We start from the raw sequence: 25,681 nt of genomic DNA, 5'->3' as shown, positions 1-25,681 counted from the left end.
TTAATTTAAGTTAACAAATTAAATTAATAGGTTTTTTTTAAGAGTTTTTTTGTAAGTCATTGTCCATCTTAAATGGATTTGGACATTAATACACATTTATATTTTTTTAAAATTTTAGGCCAGAAAAATTATTTATTTTAATTTCTTAGTAAATTTTTTAATGAACTAATAAAATCATATATTATATAGATATTGAAATATAACAAAGATTAGAAATTTTTAGTTTAACATCTAACATACATATATGCCACTTTCAATTGTGTTTTCCCATATGTACCATTATATTTCTAGATTTTGCAATTTGGCTTCATGGAGGATTAATTTTTTCGCTGCTCACTACCATTTAATAGATATATTGACCCATTTATTTTCTTCCTACATTTCTTCCTTTCCTTCACCATGGTCATTACTGTTGATGGGTTATTTCATCCACCTTCCAGTGAACTCACCGATTTCTAACGGCTGCAATTTGTTTATGTCGCTGTGATCCTCAATTTCTCTCTGTTATTTTGGTTTTACTTCTTCTACTTTTCATGGCGTATGGTATACGGTCAGCTGCCATCTCGGGATTTGTATTAGGGTATGTGTTTCGCTCTCTTTATTTCTCTCTTGCTTGCTTTGTTGCGGCCCCTTTGCATCTTCCGAGTTCCTGTATTTTCTATGTGTTCTCCAAACGTTATTTTCCCTCTTAGCTATGTGTGTTATCTTAAACAGTTTCATGTAATCATTTTAATTTGGCAGTGGCGCTGCTCAATCTCGACGTGTTGGTGGTGCCGGTTTATCTACTTCCAACGATTAGCTGCTCTGTTATTTTCACCATGTTTATTTGCATCGATTGGATTGTTTTCCCCTCTTTGATATGTTTATACTTTTTTATCGCATGTGTTGTTGTCGTTCAATGATATAATTCCATCATACAACACATATTGTGTATGTTCCTCTGGCGTGTTCTCCTATTTGTAAGTAATATGTTGTTTTCATCGTGCCTTTATTTTACTTGGATTTTTTTGCTCGGCTTTCCTATATTCATTTTTTCGCACCTGAAATACGTTGGTTTTTTCCCCAATTGCATTTCTTTTTAAAATTCAGACAATGAAGGAGATATTGCTGGTATCAGTGTCTTGCCAATGGTTTCTTCATGTCAATTTTGTGGCGCAAGATTCCTTTGTGAAGCTCCATCTTTTTGTTGCGCATCTGGTAAGATTAGATTGGCATATTCTATTATTCAGATTTGCCTTGCTGGAATTATTCAAGGACCCATCATCTCCCGTGGTTATTTTATTCTGTTGTCAAGTACGATTGTACAACAATGTTTTCTCTTTCACTTCATTTGCGGTTAGGCTTACAAGAAATTAGCTTCTCTTCAACGTGGGGTATACACATTTCGTGCGCCTGGCCAGATTTTCCATTCATTGCCACCACTTATACCTAATTCGGATGGTCCAAGGTATTTCCAACTTTATTTTTGGGACAACGATAATGAGTTGGAAAATAGGATGTCCGTTTTCTTGGACGCTTATGTTGACAGAGAACTCATGGTTTTGCTGATAGACATAATGAAAGTAAACCTTTATGCACAACTTCTAAAGAGGATAAATCAGTATTCTTCAATCAGAAACTTAAGATTGCATATTTCCAAAAATATTCCTGTTGACCAGAGATGTTATAACAGCCCATCCGCTGATCAAGTTGCGGCTATTTGGGTCGAAGGCAATGATGATGCTAATATTCCACAAAGCAGGGACATAGTTGCTTGTCGTCGTGATGGTCAAACCCATCAAATACAACATTATTATGGTTATTATGATTCTTTGCAATATCCGTTTTTTTTCCCGTATGGGGACAATGGGTGGCAGCAGAATATTCTGAAGGTAAAAAATGAGTTTGCCCATGTTGGCGTGCATGAGAGTGTGCTACCACTTGCAGATGTTAATTCCTTCGATCGTATTATTGCTGGTGAAAGTCGTGGTGCATTTTTAATCTTTTACCCCATACTCAATTTTTGTAATTATTTTTTGCATTTTCCCCCAAATAAACAAGATAATGGTCGGCTGAATATATTTATATATTTGTCCTGCAACTAATTTGTGTGTATTTTATTTGTTTCATGCAGTCGTTCGTGGAAAAAATGATAAGATGGTTTCTTGTGGGAGTACTATTGTTACATGTTGCAAATTCATGGCAGCAACACTTCGTTAATATTGTATGGTGGTCGATTATTGCAGCAATTTGTTGTCGATATGTACATTAAACTAGAAACAACGAGATTAGATTACTACAGAAGGCACAAAAGTGAGATAAGATCGGAATTGTACCAAGGTGTGGTTGACAGTGTAGCCAACGGTGAATCACGTGGGAGTGAGGTCGGGCAACATATTGTTTTACCAGCATCTTTCATAGGAGGTCCAAGAGATATGCGACGTCGATATCTTGATGCAATTGCATTGGTTCAGAAATTTGGAAAACCAAACTTGTTTATTATGATGACTTGCAATCCGGATTGGAAAGAGATTCGAGAAAATTTATTCGAAGGTCAGCTTGCTCATGATCGTCCAGATTTGGTCTCTCGAGTGTTTCGTAAAAAATCACTTGATCTTAAGGACCAGATTCTTAAAAATCTATATTTGGGCCTGTTTTTGCTTATGTTTATGTTATCGAGTTCCAGAAACGAGGTCTACCTTATTGTCATCTGATTATTATCCTGCAATCTAATTATAAGATTAACTCGCCTGAAAGGTTCGACTCTTACGTTGTTGCTGAGCTTCTAGATAAAGATATTTTTCCTCGATTGTTTGGTTTGGTCTCATGACATATGATGCATGGACTTTGTGGCACGTTAAATTTATAATGCCCATGTATGGTTAATGAAAAATGAAAAAACCATTATTCTCGCCCTTTTTTAGAACATTCTGTTCACGATCTGATGGTTACCCTATATATGTACAGGAGGAGAAACGATGGTCGCTCTGTTGAGGTTCGGAACTGTACATTGAATTCTCAATGGATTGTTCCTTATAATCCTTATCTACTATATCGCTATGATTATCATATCAATGTTGAAATTTGTTTGGCATAACGGCTGTAAAATATTTATACAAATATATTTACAAGGGCCATGACAAAATAAGTGTTCATTTATCACCTCATAGTTCTAACTCATTTGTAGATGAAATACGAGCATTTCAGGATACTCGCTGGGTGTTTGCTCCATAATCAGTGTGACGCATTTTGAATTTGATATGAATGAAATCTCTCACGCAGTTATCAATTTGCCTCTGCATTTACCGGACAAGCACAAGACCACCTTCTCAAATTACCAAAACTTGGGCAATGTGTTGGCATCCGAATGTATCTCCAAAACTATGTTGACTTAATTTTTTAAGACTTGTTCGCACATTGTGGAAGCAACAAAGTTCTTATATTCTGAATTACCAGAGCATTTTGTTTGGGATCGACCAACTAGAACTTGGAAACCAAGGAAACAAAGACATGTTATCGGACGTGTTAACTCGGCAAATCCGGCAGAAGGTGAGAGGTATTATCATCGTTTATTACTTCTTCATGTTCGAGGCCCTAAGTTCTACTCTGATTTGCTCACTGTTCGTGGAATATTTTGTTTCGCTTTCAAGGAAGCAGCACAACGTAGGGGCTATTAAAAAGTAATAAGAGTAATTTTGAGTGTTTAAATGAGACAACAAGTTTTCACATGCCTACTGCTTTGTGTAGGTTGTTTGATACGATCTTAGTACATTGTGTAATACTTTGTTTTGTTGTTTGCAACCTTAACTGAAAATTATTATCGTACTATGTCTTATATAGACACGAAGTCTTATTATTATATAGATTTATCTCTCTATTGCTTAGTTTGAAAACTTTTGTCAATGAATTGCTTACTCCGAAAACTTTTGTAAATGAATTGCTTACTCTATAATATTTATTGCACAATTATTGAAACATATATCTCCACGTGCATCGCACGTACACCTACCTAGTATAATTATATATATTGATGTGCAATAATTATCTGTGCTGAGTAGAACGATCGGACTATGAAGTTTGGACTGCTCTACGGTTTAAAATATTTGAATTGCACCACTAGCTATAATTTTTGGTAAAATGACGTTCGGTCCTATAATTGGTATCGGAGCCAATGTCATGAGTTCGATTTTCATTGGTTGCAAAGAGTGTAATTATTGAGAAGGAGATTGTCGAGGTGTAATAATTGTTCATGATGTATATAACGATGGAATCATGACGCTTGGCTGCTATGTGATTTAAAATATTTGCGTTGTAACATTACCACTAGCTATAGCTTTTGGTAAAGCGACAAGCGCTCGGTCCTACAATATGTAGATTTTTTTAAAAAATATTTAAATCAATATAGTGTTTAGCATTACTAAAATAATATTTTTTTTATTACAACACGCGGGGATGAGACCATTGGGTTACAAGCCCGGTCTCACAAAAATAAAATAATATTTAAATATATTTTAAATCCAAATAATCATATATATTGTACGAAATCCTTGGGAAGCTGAATAAGATACACATATTTTTTTTTAATGAATTTAACATTCATTAAATAGATAAAAAGCGTTAGCGTACAAATACTCCACACATCCTCAGGAGATAAAGAAACAAAGAAAATAATTACATCATTACATCCACAATTTCACCAGATCTAGGGATAAATCTAAAAGTGTAAATTTTAATCTTCCTAACAATCTGATTGACATTAGGTACTTCATTGTCGAATAATACTCTATTTCGCAAGATCCATATGTAATAGACGGTTGCTGCTAGGGCCGCAATACGCATCCTTGATAGTATATAATTTCCTCTGTAGACAGATTTGAAGGCTCTTAACACAGCCGAAGGTGAGCCCATAATTTTCTTCATGTGTAACCATGCACGAACGCTATTCCAAATGTTCCTAGAGACATGACAATTTGAATAAAGATGTAGGAGAGTTTCCTCCGCCGCACCACAAAGAACACAAGATTTTTCCACCACGAATGGCAATCTATCTCGAGTGAGTAGCTTCCCATGTGCAAATAACCAAAGCAAAAATCTATGCTTGGGAAGGATGCTTGATTTCCCCAGAAGTGGTTTCCATGGCCGACCACCCCTGGAGTTCACGAAGAATTTGTAAGCACTCCCTATCCCCTGACTACCATCGAACCAATTGTTTAAGTCAATTATAGCTGTGTCAACCGATCCTAGTCGTCTCAATAATTCATCCCGAATAGATAGGATTTGCTTGATCAAAGGTGAATCATCTCTATGCCAACTCCAATGCCATACATCTCCAAGGCTTCTATATATGTGGTTAACCCAACGGATCCACAAGCTGTCTTTTTTCAAGTGTATTTTCCACAATGTTCCAAAGGCTTGCACAACACATCCCATGCAATTGTTGGATGCTTTGTTAGCCAAACAAACTTCCTACAGATTTTATGGTGTTGACAACACAAATCGGGATAAGCAAGATGGATAACCAAAAACACTTGACTCCCCAAATTATTGATTTGATAAGCTCAATCTTCCCCGCATAACATAAAGAATGCCTCGGCCAACAACTAATTTTTGACGCAATCGCATCCACAAGTAGACTGTAGTCAGAAGATCTCAATTGTTTAACCGCTAATGGAACACCAAGATACCAAAAAGGAAGAGTACCAGGGACAAAACCCGAGAGCTGTAGGATTTCATGTCTGATACTATCATCAATACTGGCCATATAAATGATTGATTTCAATGAATTGACCTTTAGTCCCGCCATATCACCAAAAGCATCTAAACGATTCAAAAGCATAGAGACACTACGAACATCCCCACGAGACAATAACAAGAAGTCATCTGCATAGGCAAGATATGTGATATGGATATTACGACACCTCGAATGAAACACAAACTTAGTTGAACGACACATGCAATGCAGAAAACGGGACAAAACCTCAATACATAGAGTAAATAAGAAAGGAGACAGCGGGTTACCTTGTCGAAAGCCTCGATTTCCGATGAACTGTCCATGATAAGTCCCATTAAGAGTTATAGAGTAAGTTGTAGTCGTTACATATTCCATTACCCACCGAATAAATATTGGAGAAAATTTCATAAGAGAAAAGACCTCGTCCAAGAACTCCCAATCCACTGTGTCATAAGATTTTTGTATGTCTACCTTCAAGATACACCGAGGGGAACCTCTTTTGCGGGCGTATTTAAGAAGAAAATCTTGAGCTAGATGAATGTTATCAACGATAGAACGTCCATGTATAAAAGTAGCTTGTGCTCCATCAATAAGTTTATCAATCACTAGCTTGAGTCTACGAACAAAGATTTTATAAATGATTTAGTATACCACTTAGCAACAAGAAATCAGCCGATAGTCATTTACAAAAGTTGCATTAGAGCATTTCGGAACATGTATGATGATTGAGTGGTTCCATTGTTTCAATAAACGACCCTCCACAAAGAATTCATTCACAGCCTCAATGACCCCGTGTTTGATTAGATCCCAAGCGTGTTTGAAGAAGGAGGAGCCAAAACCATCCGAGCATGGTGCTTTGTCATTATCTATGTCAAATAGAGATGCTCTGATTTAATCGATAGATATGTTAGCAGTCAGTAATTCCAGTCACTATTCAAGACACACGAGCCACTCAAGATAACATCTCTATTCACAGTAGTTATGTCCACTTTCTGACCGAGTAGCCCTTTGTAGAATCCACAAAATAGTTAGCAATCTCATTCGGGACATTTGTAATTATACCATCTGGCTTCTGTAATGAAACAATCGAATTTCTCTTATAAGTTCTTTTGATGAAGTCATGAAAGAACTTAGTGCACCTGTCACCTTGTTGGATATATCCAAGTTTCATCTTTTGATCAATAAATAATCTCTCTGCTTCTAGTATTAACTCAGCTTTCCTTCTTTCCTCCTTGTAAGTCACTAGCATGACCCCCGAATTGAGCATTAGCGCTTGCGAAGTTTCTAGCTCTTGTTTTGCAGCCTTCGCTCGAATTGAAATATGACTGAATTTGGTATGGTTGAGTTGTTTCAATGGTAGTTTAAGCCCATTCAACATCTGCTTGAGCCTATACTGAGTTGTACCATGCCCCGCGAACCTCCAATATCTTTCAACCAGTCCCAGAAAATCATCACTAATAGCCCACATGTTGAAGAACTTGAATGTCTTTTTTTCTTAGCTCTCGGTTCTAGCAAAGAAACAAGAGACACAATGTGGTCCGATATTCAACCAGGTGGCAAAAATTATCCCAGACCATCTAGATTAGAAGAGTTCTAGCAATAATTAACAAGAACTCTATCTAGTTTGCTACAAACTTTGGGGCTCATCCAAGTGAAGGAACAACCAATCGAATGAAGATCCGTCAAGTCAAGAGAGGTCACAAATCGACAAAATCCTTGGTTTCATAGTTCTTTACATGAAAGTCGCCTTTCTTCTCATTTGGAGATAAGATATTTTTAAAGTCACCAAGAATCATCCACAATGACTGGCAGGAGCCTGCTCGCAATATCAGATTTTCCCAAAATGTTCTCCTGTGTACAATCGTATTGAACCCATAAACAAAAAATGACATAAACTCAATCTTTGTCTTTAAAAAAACAATATGAACGTGAATAGATTGCTCACTCATACCCACAATATTAGGGTCGACAGTGATTGGGTTCCAAATCACAAGAATGTGGCCCTTATTATTAAGCGAAAAGTTATGCAAAGTTTTTATACCTTGAAGCCTAACTCTCAAAAAGGTATGAAGGTCTCTTTCATTGAGTCTAGATTCAAGAATCCCAAAAATACCAATCTTATTCATACCCACAAAAGGATTGAATGCTCTTTTGTTTTAGAGGCTTGTGAAGGCCTCTAATGTTCCAGCAAGCATGCTTCATTAACTACCGAAGGTAGTTTCGGGTTGCCGCCGCGCTACATCCTTCCCAAAGTTTTGCACCTTCTTGTTATCGCTATTCAAGCTTATAGATTCAGTATCACAAGAACTAGAATCTTCCATGTCTCCGAAGAAAACAATCATGTTTTTGTTATTACCTTGTGTCTTCCCAATAATGCTCGTACCTCCTTTTTTTTCTTTTTGTTATTCTTCTTATTCAAACCACCTCGAAACGATCGTCTCTTGTTACTCCGACACTTAGAGCTTCTACTGCCAACTCTCCCTCAATCAACACACCTTTGCCTTTATCCAACTTTCCAGCTTAAGGGGCATGTACTTGTTACTCCTCAATAGAAACCGGGTGTGTGTCCTTGACAATAGTAGACATCGCACCAATCTGAGGCTACGGATTATCAATTTCATGACTGTCCTTGACTTGAGATGGATGTCTGGATGGAGCGTGCTTGTAAGGTTTCCATAACTTAGATCTTCCTCTAGAATTGCTCTTCCTCCAAGCAACACTTTGAGATCTACTGCGAAACTTATTACCAGTAGCTTCGAGCCCCTCTTCTACCATATCAACACGTGCAGCCCGAACACAACTCACACTTGCATCACCTGTACTATGACAAACATAAAAAAAATTTAATATCTTGTTCATATTCAAATTTTATCATCACATCCCCAAATGTCAATTCTATTTCTAATTCCGAAAGCTTTGGTTTAGATGCCTCCATTTCAATCAACACTCTCGCATACTTGATTCGCTTTCGATCATGGGTAAGCATGTCCATATGAATTGCAAACGAGACGCTAGCTTGCTAAGTATATTAAAATTCCAACAATCCGGTGGAAGACCATGGATTTGTACCCCACGATGGCATAAAGTTCATATCTTCATCCCTGAACCTGAAGCACCTTGGCATCTCCTTAAGAAACAAATGATAGTCATACACCATTTATGACCCTCCACCCAAAATACGATCTCTTACTTCAACGCTAGGAAATGTGAAGACAATCCACCCACTATCATGAGTTTGGAAATGAATGTCCGAGCCTCACCTACGTACCAAATCAAATAAAGCACCAGTTGGAGGTTTTCCACTGATCACATACCCGAGCAGACCTATACTGTAAGTATCTTCAATAGAGTCAATATCATCAAGACCAAATTTCAGTTTCCCAGCACATGTGTCCTTAAACTCCAGCTTGTAATTAGCATTAGCCATTCTATTGTTTTGAATAAGCTAGCATACGACATTCGCTTTCTCTTGTTCAACATTTCTGGGCGATTGTACGTATTGCTAAGACATTCGCTTTGTTCGCCTGACTTAGCTAGAACATTTGATACAACTGATATACTGACATCATCACTTTATTTCAATTATCCTTGCATGATATTTTGATATGAACATGCGTTAAATCCATATGTCATTCATTATTATATTTTTATTTTGTTAATATCATACTGGGTTATTATTCACTATTGTGACTTGGGTTGAGAGATGAATCAACATATGCAATTCACTGATGAAAAATTATCAACGATATTTCTTTATCGTACATTTCTCGGTCTACATCATCTTTCGGACAAGGTAACAATTTCGTATTATCCCAAAATCATATCTCGAATCGATACAAAATATAAAGATGTCACCAGTAAAATGGAGACCAATATGAAATGCAATATCATGAATCGATGCTACGTATATCAAAAATATATATATGTAAAATATATTTTATTTTTCATACATCGATATTATTAAATGTCATAATACGTCATATAAACACATAAATATCACATATGTCAATATACACATTTACATGTTATATGTTACTCATGATTCTTATTATACATTACTGATGAATTACTGATTGAGCTTGAAAATAACTAGCATTCTTTTTCGGCCTGCGCTTGTTCTTGGAGAGAACCCTAAAATTGTGCCAACCTATTTTAATTTGTTTCATTTATGATATTTTTGGGGCCTTATATTGATTACGTGCATAATTTATTTTTCTTCCTTAAACCTGTCATGAAATTATTACCCGCGCATTCTTCATTTCAAAACTATTAAAAACACAAAATTATTAATTTTACAAACATAAGTATAGAAACAAATCAGAGGATTAAAGTGTGATGATTTATGAATTAGTATTTAAGTATTGGAAGGAAAAAAGATTAGTAATGGTTTGGTCAGTCCGGAGGCATACATAAGACTTGAGTTAAAACAATCTCACCATCTTCTCACGGAGAATAAAAGAAAATGTAACTTGAGTTATTGAGTTCTTCAATCTCCTGGCAGTAAAAATGGATATGTTGGAGATATAAATCTTTTTTTAGTTTTGTGTTGTGATAAAAAAATTTCAAGCTAGTATTTGAGTAATTTCGAATTATAGTTTAAATATGCTCAATTCAAGGTTGAATCATTTGAATGAGTTTGAACCAAAATTAGATGTATTTTTTAATTTCAATTACAACTACAATTTGAATATGATACAATTTTTCAAACTCAAATTCGGATATCCATTTTTTTAATATTATTCGGCTTTATTTGGTTCAATTATATCCATAATATTAATGACAATGTGATATTTCTTATCGTATGAAACTTATATTAAATGTAAAATAAATTAAAAGTACATCATGTAAGAACAAATTGAAAGACACTCATACTATTTTAATGAAATGAAAATCATGTTTACTTTCTCAGTGATCATTTGATTATTTCATAACTATTCATATAATTGAGAATAGGTCATGAAAAATATTATATTTCAATGAGTATCTCAGGAAGCCTAAAATACAAACTTAGAGCAAATTATTGTGGCAAATTTGGAAACTGGGGTTCAATTTTCTTCTAAATTCAGTCAACTTAATTTTACAATTTTGTTCATAAAAATAAAATTTAAATTAATCAAAATATAAATTTCACTCCAAATTTAACTTAGACATAAAACTTCATTCTAAAAATCATCTCAAAACTTTACCCAAATGTGTAAAACTCGATCCAAACACGAATAACTCGACTCATGCTAGAACAAAATGTGAAAACTTCGACCTAAATAAGAAAAATTCGACCCAAATGATCCAAACTCGACCTCGATATAATATGTATATAATTAGTTATTTACGTTAATATTCAATCAAACATATAGTATAGTAGTAATGTTTTGTGTTGTACAAAAACATATAGTTCGAATCTAGATTTGACTTTTTTATTTTATTTTAACAAACATGTATAAAAGTAATCTTATTCTTTAAATCATTCATTTTGGTCAAATTAAAAAGTCAAACGGTCTCTAATTAAAATAAATTAATAAAAAATTCATATATATTTTAACGAAACAAATTATTGTCTTAAAATTAACTTACCACTACAATATATTTCCCTCACACTTCCACTAACCAACCTTTTCTTCAACATATCCCTTAGCCATAATTATTGAGTTCTATATTTCTACTTTATTATTTATTGATGATTTGAACTATGATTTTATATATGTTCTATTCAGTTTCTAGGTACCCAAATTTTTTTTATAATTGGATCCATGATCAAATTGATTTAATTAAAATATTTTAATTGATCAGGTCGTAAAATCTTTATGTTATATAAAATAATATAGTAATTAATATATTTTAAATTATAAATATCTTAAATGTGCATATAAATCATTATCATTAAAAAGACAAATTTATCTAAATTTCAAATCTCAACAACATACATACAATCAAATATAATTATACCTATATTTTTATAAAAAAATTAAATCAATCAATATAATGTCTATTACTACAAAAATAATAATAAATATAGGTGAGTCGGTCAGACTGATTTTGAACCGGTTCTGAATGATTGGACCGTACAAACGGTTTATAAAATTTTTTTGGACTGGACTTGTGACCCATTCTCGATCGAACCGGCTAGTCTGATCTGATTTCATAATTAATTGTTCAACGTATATCACTATTTTTTGTTGTTAATGATATTTTTATTTAAAAAATGTGGAAAAATATTATAGATCAAAAACTATTTGATGAGTATTTAACTATAAATAATTTTTTTACGGGAAAAAAATAGACATGCATGATAAAGACGTATCATTGATACTTTTTCATCAATGAATTGAATATTTTGATTCATTTCTCGACCCAAGTGGAAGTCGTGATTAATAACTCAGTATGGTATGGCCGAAATAAAATAAAAAAAAATATTGTCATAATTAACGACATATAGATGTAAGCCATGTTCATGTCAAAATCTCATGCGTGGATAATTGAAATAAAGATAATGATATCAACAGATAAGTTGTATCAAATGTTCTAGCTAAATCAGGCGAACCAAGACTACAAGAGTGTAGGGGCACTTCTCGTCAATCAATTACATGCATATCTTATTTGTCTTCCAAAGGATTTCGAACACATTCTGCATTTTTCAGCCTATGTTGTCTTTCAAGCAAGACAACAGTTTCATATCATCTCAAAATCACACCTCAAATCCACACACAATATCAAAAGGTCGGAAAAATCAAGACACGATATAAAATACAATATCATGAATTGATACTACACACACACACACACACACACACACACACACATATATATATATCTATATATATATATCTATATATATATATATATATATAATATTTTATTTAAATATCACATAAATCATTTCAATATATATCAAACTATACTGTTACATGCATATAATATGATACTCATTCCTAATATACAGAAGTGATGAATTACTGATTGAGCTTGAAAATATCTGACGCTCTTTTTCGATGATATTATATAATATAATATTATAATATGTACGACAAGATAATTTATATGTACAAACACGTACAACATATATATATATATATATATATATATATATATATATATATATATGCACATTTATATTTATATATATGTAAAGTGACCATGCTTTATATTATTTATACATATATAAAAATGTAAGACTACGTTCTTTTAATTGGTTTCATTTACAATATTTTTGGGGCTTTATATCGATTACGTGCATAAATTTTTTTTTAAACCCTTCGTACAAATATCCATTTATTTTTATTTCAAAACTATTAAAAACATAAGATTTTTAAGGGTTTTTTTTATAAATAATTTAAAAATATAAAATGATTTCAAAATGAATTTTTTTAAAAAAATTCACATATACTTTAATCCATACTTACGAAGCACGGACGCTGGTCCACGTGAAGTATGATTTGTGCTTATAAAGCACGAACGCTCTATCGTCTGTGCTTCGCAAGCACGGATGCTCCACGTGTCGCATCTTCCCCCTCACACCCCTTATCCCTCCACCAATCCCTATCTTTCTCTTTTCATTCTCTCCTACTTCTTTTTTCTTTCACCCTTCTATTTTCATTTCCTTCCATTTTCATTTCTATGCAATTTCTTCCTTCATTACAATTTCTTTCTTCGTCACCGAACAACTTTTGAGATCGTTGCTCACAGTAGAACGAAGTTTAGAAGATCGACAATTTATTTCAGAATGACAGAGAATCGAGGCCTGGAAGATCCCAATGTCCTCTATTTACAAGAAACACATATGTCATCAACAGTTTCTTCATTAACCATTGATGATATTATCAAAGTGAAGAGTTCAAACAATTTGATTTGTAAGCTATACACTTATAACTTGTTACCGTTCGAGCGCGAGCTTTGCGCTGCAAAAATTTTTCACTGGCAGAAACGTGCGCGCTCGAGCGGTAATATTTTACTGCTCAGTCGCAAACATTATCCGACTATTTCTGTTTTTTTGGTTTTTTTTTTTTTAAATTAAATAAAAACCAATTAATTTTTAACATATCAAAGCGTTATTACAATTTAACAAAAGACTTCATCGGTGTCGTCTCTCTCTGACTACCGGTCCGTCCATCTCATTTATCAATCGAGTTGTTCTATCTCTACCAACTCTTCTTCTTTCACGTCTAACCGGGTTGTGATGCAACTCGAAAGTTGGAGGATCCCAGTATCGCTCATCTGCAAGAGGTTGAAATATGCCCTCGTACGTTGCTAAGTACTCGGCTATGTTATACCATGGCTGCACAAGTGTCGTCGAATCTAAGGAGTGCCACTTAGTGGTGCAAATAGAATGGGAACATGGGATGCCAAAAATCGTCCATTTACCAAATGAAAAATCACTCGTTGATAACTTGACCACCTGCATATGTTGGCCACGACTTGGTCTTCCAACAGTTGCAACCGAAGCAGTTTGCTCACGTACATCATATTTGGCAACACGATGTTCACTAGACTTTCTCGCCCATTTCTCATCTTTCCGACATGCATAATCTGGCCACAACTGATTTCTGAACCATACGACCACCTCTTGTCACAAGTTCAATGAAATATTGTACGCACCTCAGAAATGTCAAGTGTACTATGACAGATATAGGAAGTCTACGAGCACCCTTCAACACACTATTTAAACACTCCGACATATTGGTTGTCAACACCCCACGACGCCAACCACAATCATGAGCCAAACTCCATTTTTCTTTCGCAATTCCATCCAAATATCTGTACGCCAAAATGTTCTTTTGCTTGATTGCCTCCATTGTTGCTTCAAACTTACAAATTTGATTTTTTGTTCCTGCCACCCTGCATAAATCTTTCAAATGCGCGTCTTTGAATTTAGAATTAAAGTCTGAACACACATGTCTCAAACAAAAACGACGTGTTGGAATATTTCATGTTCGCAATCTTGATTTTGATGTTAACAAAACTTTTTATTGTGTTTCTAACATATTTACTCAAGTGTGAAGTTGCAAACACAAGAAGCAAGCTGAAACTGAATTTTGCACAAACTGAATTTCTGGCAAGCTTCGGTGTTTTGAAGATATCTCTCAACTGGATGATCCAAATGACAATCCGCAATTGGACTGATCAGAAAACTCAATTTGGAACAAGTTGTACTTCACGTCAGTTGGGCGAAATTGGATATTATCATGGTCTAACTGATCGCTTAATTACCGAACTGATCACACGAAAACAGCAATCAGTTGTGTTTGAGCAGCTGCCGTATTTTGGTCATATCTCTCAGCTCGGTTATCGAAACGAAGCGATTCAGTATGCGTTGGAAAGATAAGACAAATATCTACAAATCATTCTTATAAGTGAAAGTCTAAATCGAAACTTACGATGCTGATAAATGACGATGAAGCTACTGGTTCTGCACAAACTGAAATCAGCTAGACTGATTTCAGCACATCAGCTGAACCAGCTGCTGACCAGCTGAACTGAACCAGCTGCTGACCAGTTGAACTGAACGACCAGTTGAGTTGACCAGAGTTGACCAGTTGACCAGAGTTGATCGGTCGGGAAAATGTCCAGCAAGACGAATTTGACCGTTGCAATTCCAGAAACAGTACAGAAACTTTCCAACGGTCATATTCTTGTGTCTGACGTATATATCAGTGTTGGAGCCTATAAATACAACATATTGAAGATCAAACAAGAGCTTTGGAAGAGGATTCAAAGCATGGGCAGTTAGCAAGAAAAAATCAGCTAGTTGAGAGTACAAGCCCTTGTGTGAGGATACATTTGAGATGTACACTGTAACTGATATATTCCTCACATACGATCACTCACACATATACGAGAGAGTTGAAGTTCACAGATTAGTTGAGTGAGTCTTGCACAAAGACGTAAAACTTGTGTATGTAGTCTTTGCATATGAGACATTAAACAATATGCTGATTGTGAGGTGCTGCCTACAATCTTGAGTGCTAGGAGTTCAGTTTAGGCAGTGGGTAAGTCCTAGCTTAATGGGTTTGTACAAGGTGTTGTATAAATCAAAGTCTTCTAGTGAATCCTTCCCAAGGGGAAGAAGGGGTGACGTAGGAGTGTTGAAATCTCCGAACATCCATAAACAAATTCGTGTCTATTTGTTTATTGCATTTACTTATCATTTTCATAGTTTTAAAGATGCATTGTTGAAGTATTTTATGTGTTCTTCAAATACCAAAATATTGCATACCAAGTGTTTGATAAAATGCTTCAACTAAAATACTTTTACTCATTCAACTTGCATATATTTTAAATGCTTTACAAAAGATTTAATCGGTTTCTACGAATGATTATTTCGAGTATTTTCCGCTTGGTTTGAACACCAAACTCGATTTAATTCATCAGTGTTCAATATTTCAAGAACCAAGCTATTGTAGCTCAACGGTGCTCCCCGTAATCGATCCTAACACGATGTCTACCATATGGAGATTGAAAATATGGTTGATCTTCAGCTGCTCGTTCCCTTATGCCTATCAGAAATAAGAAACACACCATTTTCACCATGAACAACATGTCTTCCTAGGTTCTCAAAGAAGCATTTCCAAGAATCTGATGTTTCTTCATCCACAAAAGCAAATGCTAGCGGTAGAACCTGATTGTTCGCATCCAGAGTGACAGCGATCAACATTTTGTGCTTGTATTTCGTAGACAAGTGTGTACCATCGATACTAATTATTTTTCGACAATGTTGAAACCCATCAATACACGGTCTGAATGCCCAGAAAACATAGTTCAGTGTCTTACTCATTTCAGTGTTGGCTCTGAGATGCTTCCACTCCACAACTGCTCCCGGATTATATTTCGACAAAGCACACATATATTTTTGAATTAATTGAACGGAGCTCTCCCATGTACCATAATCAATTTCCATAGAACGTTTCAAACTTTGCCATGCGTTCATATACGAGATTTGATATCCATATTTATCTTTCAAATTTTCGACGATATATTTAATCTCGTACGAGGGATCACAACGAACAACTCCCAATAGCGTATGCGCCACCATATCACTGTTCAAATTCGTATGGTCTATATCAACAAAGGTAGATATATATGTGTGAGGCCCGCCATATTTTGTTATGTTCCAATAATCAGTTTTAGCCTTCAAAGAAGTGCGAAGTCCCCATCGACAAATGACCGTAGAAGAATTGTTTCTTCAACGTAATTTTCACAAACTGCGTGTGCTATCCACAACACGGTACTCAAGCCTGACCATTCTAACTGAATAATCCTTCACATATGCAATAAGATCATTCTTATTTTTAAATAACATATTAACGCATAATTCACCTCTATCCGGATTGTGATAGCTTGTTCGCATTCCAGAAGGTACATCGACAGAATCAGGAGACTCTTCCCAAAAAATTTATTGAAAAATGATGGTATTTCAGAAGTGTTTGGAAGAAATGGTACGGTCTGCCTATGTAATGTGTCACGAGGTGGTTGCCGAGACGATGTCCCCTCATTAGGATTTGTAAAAGTATTCACTTCTTCTTCTTCAGACTCGCTATATGACATATCGGGTTCAATCACTCCTACAAATATCATCATTAGTGGCCAACGAGCACTCGTATCTAATGTTGGATTCGGCCAATATGGAGTATGATTTTGTTCCGGTAATACATTGATATATTGATCTCAAGACCCACTTACGCCATTGAAATTTATATTACTGAGTCCTTCAGTAACCTGTGGCACATAAGATTCTAGATCCTGGAAATCACCGTATGTAGAACTACCGGGTTGGTTATTGAAACCTGAATCGGATGCATGTGAAACGTAGGATTCAGGATCATCAATCCAACATGATGATCAATAGAATTTGCTTCCACATATAAATTCAACATATGCATATTGTCACATTGTATTATAAACTGTAAATCGTCATTATAAACGAGATGGACTTGAATTTCATGCCAAGATGATCTCTCCACAAATGAATATTTTGTTGACAACTTCAAAGAAAAATTCGTTGGATCGATTCCTAAAATTTTATGCACAACTTCAATCAACTCCAAAAAATTAATAGATCGTAATACTCGTATCGGTCTAACAAATGGAATGTTATATTCAAGTGATCAATTATCGATAACTACATGACCACCTATAAGAGCACGTCGATGTTAGACATTTTCCCGATGAAATTTGAGAGAAAATTTATGTAGATTCAAAGAGGAAATTGATAACTCATTCGTCGAAATTCACAACAATTATGTAGACGAAAAATGGTGAAGAATATTTAGATTTAAATTATTGAACTTCACGTGAACATTCAGAGATTCAGTTCACGTGAAAGATCGAGGAAATGAATGGATAGAAATGAACCGATAAAAGAAAAAAGACAAAACAAAGTACGGGAAAAAATATAATATGCAGAGTAAGTGATTTGTAAGCATAGGCTCTCGCACGTTGAGCGTCCATGTTGGAGCGTATGTGCTTCGTAAGCACGGACACTCGCACGTGGAGCATGTTCGTGCTTGGTAAGCACGGACGCTCCACGTCTGCGAGCATCCGTGCTTACGAAACACGGACCATTATCCACGTGGAACATGGTTCGTGCTTCATAAGCACAGATTGCAGTAAATGTGAATTTTTTTAAAAAAAAAAATCATTTTTGAAATAATTTTTAAATATTAAATTAATTATAAAAACCCCGATTTTTAAAGTGTAGAAACAAATACAAGATTAAAGGGAATGACAGCAAAGTAATCTTTTTAAATTTTTATCCAAACATTTTCCAACTTTGATTTTTGACATCATTTTCATTGTGTCCTGTTCACCATCTTTGCACGGTAGATATTGAGATAATTAGGAGTGTAAAATTTCAGAGAAATTTTTTCAAAGATAAATTATATTAAATCTATGTAAAGTAGTTATCATATAACGAAAACATTTGCTAACAAATTATTTTTTAGTAGATGAATTTGAAGTCATGGCCACGATTGAAACAAAGTCCTTATCATTATCTAGATTATTTATAGTGGTTAAAAATTTGTGTGAGACGGTCATATGAGTCGTATTTTGTAGACAGATCTTTTATTTGAGTCATCCATGAAAAATTATTACTTTTTATGCTAAGAGTATTACTTTTTATTTTGAATATCAACAGGATCGACCCGTCTCACAGATAAAGATTCGTGAGATCGTTTCACAAAAAACCTACTCTTTATAGTTTTGCTTTAAAGTCAAATCAAAGACATTATAATTTCTTGTATCCTACACAACTTATTTAATTATTTATTTTTACCTATTGCATGTCAAAAGTTAACTTTAACAATTATGAAATTTTATGCATAATCTACAATAAGATTTTCATAACTTTCTGAGCATTTTTGTTTATTGGCTCCATTCATTGTTCATATTTTAATATAAATTAAATTTATTACAGATAAATTGATTAAAACTATTAAAAACATAAGATTTTTAAAGTGTAGAAACAAATAGAAGATTAAAGGGTGATAGATTTCCGAATTAGTGTTTTATCATTAGAAGGAAAAAGATCAGTATTGGTTAAATAATATCGCAATCTTCTCTTGGAGAACAAAAGAAAATTAAACTTAAGCTATTGAGTACTTCAATATGCTCGAGAGGAATCACAAGGATGTATAATATGTATTTATGTTATTTTTGGTCTTTCAGATATTATATATATGTAATATGAACCATGAAGTTATACATTTGTCAAATTCCTGAGTAATCGTACGCTGCATCATAATTGAGATTCAGTTTCATTAACGAGGATAGAAGTCCAAAAACCGTCTTGCTTTTTAAATATGTTGATTTGAGCTTGCTTTTGTTCTGTTTTGATGAGCGCATGTTCTTGTCAAGTGAGACATATCTGTTGTGATGGGCGAAAGTTCTTGTTGAGTGAGACATACATTCCATATCTGATTAGTACAGATCTTAGTGTATTCAATAATTCCATGTTTTTTTTTCTTGGGGATAAAAATACTCAAAAAGGTGCATCCAAGGAGTTATGTCAGAGAAGGATGTTATGTTGCCTCTTTATTATATGTTTGGGTCTTTCTGTTTGCTGTGGACTAGATCCGAAGTTTGTGACTTGAATCAAATACTTATGGAACTGACTATTCAGTGCATTTGCGTTATAATGTGATGAACTCAAGACTTATATCAGCATTTACATCCTTACGAAGATGCTGTATAACACCTCCCAATTCCCATTAAAATATTGTTCATATCTATAAGCTATTAAGGTTACTCATGCTTCATCACACTTATTGAATACTTTCTGTAATCAGGGAATGCACAATTGTATTGTATCATTGGCGATGAGGTATGATTTGATTTTGTTTGGTAAACTTAAAAGTTTTTATTATTGCTAAGTCCCTTGTGTTCATGTATATGTCTCTTCTGTGTTCTTGCTATCTGTGCAACAAACGCAAAAGTCTTGGACAAAAGACATTGAATCTTCTCCTTGTAGGGGAGGTTTCCATTTTCTCTTTAGCTGTGCTGACATTCTGTCTGCTATTTGCCATTGTGTGGGCTGCAAATAGGAAGGCGTCACACTCTTGGTTTGGCCAAGACTTTCTTGTAAGCTGTCACCTGTTTCTTTCATGTTTACCCTGTTCCTGAATGTATTTGTTTCAGTTGAATTATTCCTACTTGCCCTGCCGATTTGACATGTTGGCTCCGCTGAATCATATCAATCCTGTATATTGTAAAACAAATGTGTATATTCTGATTTAGCCCTTCTGCAAACTGGAAAATTTTAGCAAGTGACTTATTTATATTAGCTTAGCATTGAACTGGGTTTGGTAGATTCTCCTGTGGTCTCTGAACATGAATCTCCAAGTGCTTTTCTGTAGAAATTCACACATGCCCTTTCATTTCATCAGAAACCCATGGTCACTTGCAAGTTGCAATATTTCCATGGATAGTTTACCATTGTAAATCAAAAGATCTATAAATCGCAGCGAGTTTGCTTTGACGTCCGGATTTATTTTTAGTAAGAGATAGGAATGGGAATGTTGATCTGAACACGAGTTAATTGGACCAAATATAAACAAGATTTTAATTCAGTATGAAGTATTGACTTTATTTGTGAAATCATTATTGGCTTACATTTCTAGTTTTCCAATTTTTTTGAAATTTATCTTAAAAAAATTTGAACTGCTAAATTTAAATCATATCTACCATTAACACTCGATTTCTTATTGATTGAATGCAAAATATCAATGGTGGAAGCAATCTGTTTTTCTCTTTGTCTTTGCATTTAAAATCGGGCTTCCTGGGTTTCATTTCACCTATGCACCTGTTTCCCTATTTTACTATAACTGTCTCTCCATTATGGCTTATGATGTTTGTGAAAGATGTATGTATTAATATGCAGTAATATATTTGTGAGGTTTGGATTATTTGGTAGCTGTTTCCCATTTGGCCCTCTGGTATTGTTATTTAATTTGCATTTATGTTGCCATTTGACAATTTCTCTCAATATTTGCTGAATCAATCCTTGAAAAGCTGTTGATTGTTGCACATGAAATAACATTGCCAACTATTTAATATTTTCTTGATTTCAGGGTATTTGTATGATGATAACTGTTTTGCAGTTGGCTCAATTACCAAATATAAAGGCATGTAGACAATCCATGCTTTGTAATTACACTGATGGGTCCATATTCATCAACTGATAATTTTTTGTTGTCTTCTAGGTTGCCACAGTACTTTTGTGCTGTGCCTTCATATATGACATCTTTTGGGTTTTTTTGTCTCCTCTTATATTCCATGACAGCGTTATGATTGCAGTAAGTTTGTATTTATTTGTCATTTCTCTCTTTAATTTTATGCGATTAGCTTATCAATTGTGAACGTGGTTCCTACTTCCTATATGGTCTGCTACTTTCCATGGGTAAACTCAATTTTTGGATGCTCTGGGCTCAATTCTTAAACTACATCCTTGTGTAGATGCGATATGCGTTCAACTTTTCACTACTTTTCCTTTAGATTGTTGTTTTGTGGACTAGAATTTGTTTGTCTTCTGATACAAGTACCCCAAGTGTTATCATTTATATGAAATATCTTCGAGCAAATGGGAAAAATACAAGTAAAAAAGCATTTGGAAACATCTCTTGTGTCATATATTATCTTTCAAAGTGATTAAAAGACCAATCTATATGTGAAGCATCGGCCCTTTTCTTTCTCAGTGTTACTTGATGTCTTGTGGATATTGTGCGAAAATGACTCTGAACTTTTGCCAATAATTCTTGAAAAATTACAAGCAAATGTGGCCATGTAGAATGTATGCATTAAACAACCTTTTGGTATCTTCTTATCAATCTCCTTCGTGTTTTACTCTTCATTTTAAGGTGTTTCAGGCACTAGAGTGCGTCAGCCCATGTCTTCTGTCCACTTTGCTTTTCGAAAAATATCAAAATATTTGCAGCGGTCAAATCACGATTACTTAAATGAGCTTGAGAATTAAATGAGATCTTCACGATTACCTTCCTCATTTTCCCAGAATTTCAACAATAAAGGCATTCTGATTTTGTAAAGTACATCAACATGTAAGTATGATTAGATCACAACATTTTGCAAGAAATTTCTCTCCAACCAAAATTTGAAGAGCAAGCCAGAAATTTTAGACCATCACTGCACAAACCACAACAGCAAAACAGAAGCAGACCAAAAAGAGTGTAAAATACCAACTAAGAAAAAAGAGACGTTTACTTTCTCGGAAAATGTAACCCCCAAAGATCCCGGAATTGTTTAACTATGCTAGCTTACTATCTTGGTCAGAATTTGTACTCATAAGTTTCAGAAAGTATCAACATATCATAAGATGTTGAAAGTAAATTACAAGAACTTCAAAGGATGATACACCATGATTCCTTGATTGACTCACAAAGCTTTTGAGCAACTAAATCAAAGATATAACGATCAGTAACAGGAAGCAATTTGTCTACATCATTGGAAATTATGAGCATGATGTCACTATCTTCCCCGAGCACTTCCTTTGCCGAAGACTTTGCTGCAGGCGAACAATCCTGTAGTTCAATTATTTCAAGGGTCGAAAATTCTCCGATTTCTACCGGGATTGCCTCCAGTAAACAGCACTGGAGGATAAGGTGCCGAAGGCTTGGGAAATGGTCCTTTTCAGGTTTTCCACTCTGCTAAAGTTGAAAACCGAATCGAGAGGAATTTCAATCGCTTGAATTCTCCGTCATTCGTCTCCCAGATTTTTCCTTTCGTGGCTCTGTGCCTCAGTTTGAGGACCTCAAGATTGGGCAAGATACCGATGATGGTCATTTTCTCCCAAGGAATTCGACAGCCTACTAACACCAGTTTTTTTAGCGAAAAAGGGAAGGCAAGGTTCTGCAAGTTATACTCCCCTGGCCAGAAATCGAGGCGCAATGATTCAAGTTCGCACAAATAGACAAGATTGTGCAGAGATTCAAATGACCAGCGAACAGCATCCCTGCTGTACAAAAGTTTTAGCTCTTTAAGATTTGGGACCCTTGCGATGACCTCTCGCTTACAAGTGAAATCGATTATCTCTGAAAGTGTCTGGAGATATTCGAGAAAGTATGCATTCGTCCCTTCGCCTTGAACATCAGGAATATCAAGAAGATGAAAACCACCGATCAGAAGATGCCTTAGTTGTTTCATCTTCCAAATTTCAGATGGCATAGACTTTATCTGCATAACCCGAATAATAAGTGTTTGTAGGTTCCTGAGTCTGGATATTGAAGATGGGATTTCCCGGACATTGCCAAGATGAAGGTACTTTAGGTTGACGAATTCTAAAATTCCCATTGGAAACTTCGTTGATCCCATGCTAATGTTCAATACCTGGAGCAATCCTGAAGCTAGTTTAATTTGTTGTGAAATATCAATACCATGACAAACTAAAGAACGGGTCGTTAACATAATATCCCTTATGTTGAATCGATATTCATGTTCATTTGCAGGAGTATTATCGCTTCCATCATACTCAATATCACTGGTTGATATATTGCCATCATACTCAATATTAGCATCTGAAGAGTCATAATCTTCAAAGTCCCCATGGTACGAAGAATTACTGTCACCCGAAACAACATGATAGTCTTCATGATAATAGCGAAGGGTTAAGCTAGTCTCCAATGAAGGAGATTTGTAACCGTCTAGAACATAACGCCGAAGGCTATTTATCTCCAAAAGATCATAGGGTGGTGCATCTGTATCCAAGACATAAAAAAGGTTTTCTTTTTTAGCCTCCCTTATGCATATGTCTCTAAATAGATCATGGATGCCACATCTCTTCGGCTTCCCAAATGAATCATATTTATGCACGAAAACAAGATTTCTCTCAATGACATCTCTCAAGTATTCTTCTGCAACCTGTTCTGTGCTATTCCATCTACTTGGCTTTACAAATCCCTCAGCAACCCACAAATTCACCAGTCTGAATACCTCTATGGGACGATCTTCTTGAAAAAATCCAAAATAAAGGAAGCATGCTTTCAAATGATGGGGCAAGTAGTTATAACTCAGAGTTAATATCTCCAATATCGGGTCATTAGTTGTCTTTAAGACCATATTTACATTTCCAGAAACATACTCCCAGCATTCTACTGTGTGCTTCTCCTTTTTAAGATGCCCACCAATGGCAGATAGAGCTAGAGGAAGACCGTGGCATTGTCTTGCAATCTCCTTTCCAATTTCAACTAGTTCAGATGGACAATTATTTTGGGGAAATATCTCTCGACATAGGAGACTCCAACTCGAATCCTCATCTAAAAGCTGCATCTCATGATAAGCGCCAAAAGAGTTGGCATATGCAGCCACTTTCGAATGTCTAGTAGTCAGTATGATTCGACTACCGTTTTTCTTATCTAGAAATAGTCTTTTTAAGTCATCCCAGACCTGTATATCCCAAACATCATCTAATACAATTAAAAACTTTCTGCCATATAAAGTTTGATATAGTTGTTGTTCGACATCCTTTTTTTTATCCAAAGGTACACCGATGTCTTTTAGAATGCCTAAAACAACTTCCTGGACTCTATATGTTTGAGATACTGTGACCCAACCACGAATGTCAAAAGACTCCTTGATCAGCTGACTATCAAACAAGATTCTAGCAAGAGTCGTCTTACCAATCCCTCCCATGCCAACGATCGGAATGACGTCGATTTGGGAACATCCTGCTACAAGTTGTTCCATCAGTTTCATCTTCAGATCATCGTCCAGTGCCTCCAAACTAGAGTTATTGCCCCTCAAAGCCTCCCTCGAGGAACCAGCGAGAGCTGAAATTCTCCGGTCATGAACATCATTCCCATCTAGCTGAATATTGCTCACCTCTGTGTTAATCGATTCAAGTTTTTCCACGATTTGTTCGAAGCTGATCTCTCGAATCTCTTCAATCTCTGATAACCATCGCTTCCATCTTTTTGCAGAAAGTGAGTTGCTATTAGGGACTCGAGGATATCCTCCGCTCCATACGATACATCTCTGATTTCCCTTATCAAATCATTGATTTCTTGGCTGCAAATAGGTGGGCACTTATCAAGAAACGCCACTAAAGAATTGATTGTTCCTTGAAAAGACTCGATTTTTTCCCTTGTGAAAGGGAAGAAGCACATATCCAAATCAAGAAACTGGTCTGTGGCATGCAAAAGTGACACAAGAGCAGCATACGCCATTGTTTCAACAAAGAAACTGAAACCAGCCAAGCATCTCAAGAAACCCAAAATGCAAAGTTAGAGCAAATTACTGTCAATTATTGTCTTAACAGTCACTTTACCGGACCCGGATCACCTAAAGTCACACGGCATGTGTTGGGAAAATTTAGAAAAATTGACCTCCTCACAGTCCCATTTAAGAAAATAGCCCTTTTTTGTCAAATTCTCAATTTACCCCTTTCTTAACTAATTGAAAACCATTCTTTAAGTAATAAAAAAATGCTTTAAGCAAATTTTAATTTTAAATTTTAGCCTTTTAAAATTTAAAATT

The 25,681-nt window shown here is 35.1% G+C and overlaps 3 protein-coding genes across 3 annotated transcripts; all 3 read right to left on the bottom strand.

Annotated features, from left to right (window-relative positions):
* Positions 1 to 13,775: 13,775 nt before the first annotated feature.
* Positions 13,776 to 14,496, bottom strand: LOC140827417 (uncharacterized). Its single transcript, XM_073190082.1, has 2 exons — positions 14,300 to 14,496; positions 13,776 to 14,247 (listed from the first exon to the last, which is right to left on the bottom strand). Exons 1-2 carry the CDS (start codon positions 14,494 to 14,496, stop codon positions 13,776 to 13,778), a joined length of 669 nt encoding a protein of 222 aa, XP_073046183.1.
* Positions 14,497 to 16,175: 1,679 nt separating this feature from the next.
* LOC140827416 (uncharacterized) lies at positions 16,176 to 16,733 on the bottom strand. The gene has a single exon (XM_073190081.1). It carries the CDS (start codon positions 16,731 to 16,733, stop codon positions 16,176 to 16,178), a length of 558 nt encoding a protein of 185 aa, XP_073046182.1.
* Positions 16,734 to 22,393: 5,660 nt separating this feature from the next.
* LOC140827747 (late blight resistance protein R1-A-like) lies at positions 22,394 to 25,478 on the bottom strand. Its single transcript, XM_073190560.1, has one exon. The coding sequence runs from the start codon at positions 24,899 to 24,901 to the stop codon at positions 22,841 to 22,843; it is 2,061 nt and encodes a 686-aa protein (XP_073046661.1). The 5' UTR covers positions 24,902 to 25,478; the 3' UTR covers positions 22,394 to 22,840.
* Positions 25,479 to 25,681: the final 203 nt, after the last annotated feature.

Source organism: Primulina eburnea, chromosome 3 (assembly GCF_022965805.1).
Source record: "Primulina eburnea isolate SZY01 chromosome 3, ASM2296580v1, whole genome shotgun sequence".
Lineage (NCBI taxonomy): Eukaryota > Viridiplantae > Streptophyta > Magnoliopsida > Lamiales > Gesneriaceae > Primulina > Primulina eburnea.
The sequence above is the reverse complement of the archived record's forward strand: the minus strand, read 5'-3'. Positions and strand labels throughout refer to the sequence as shown.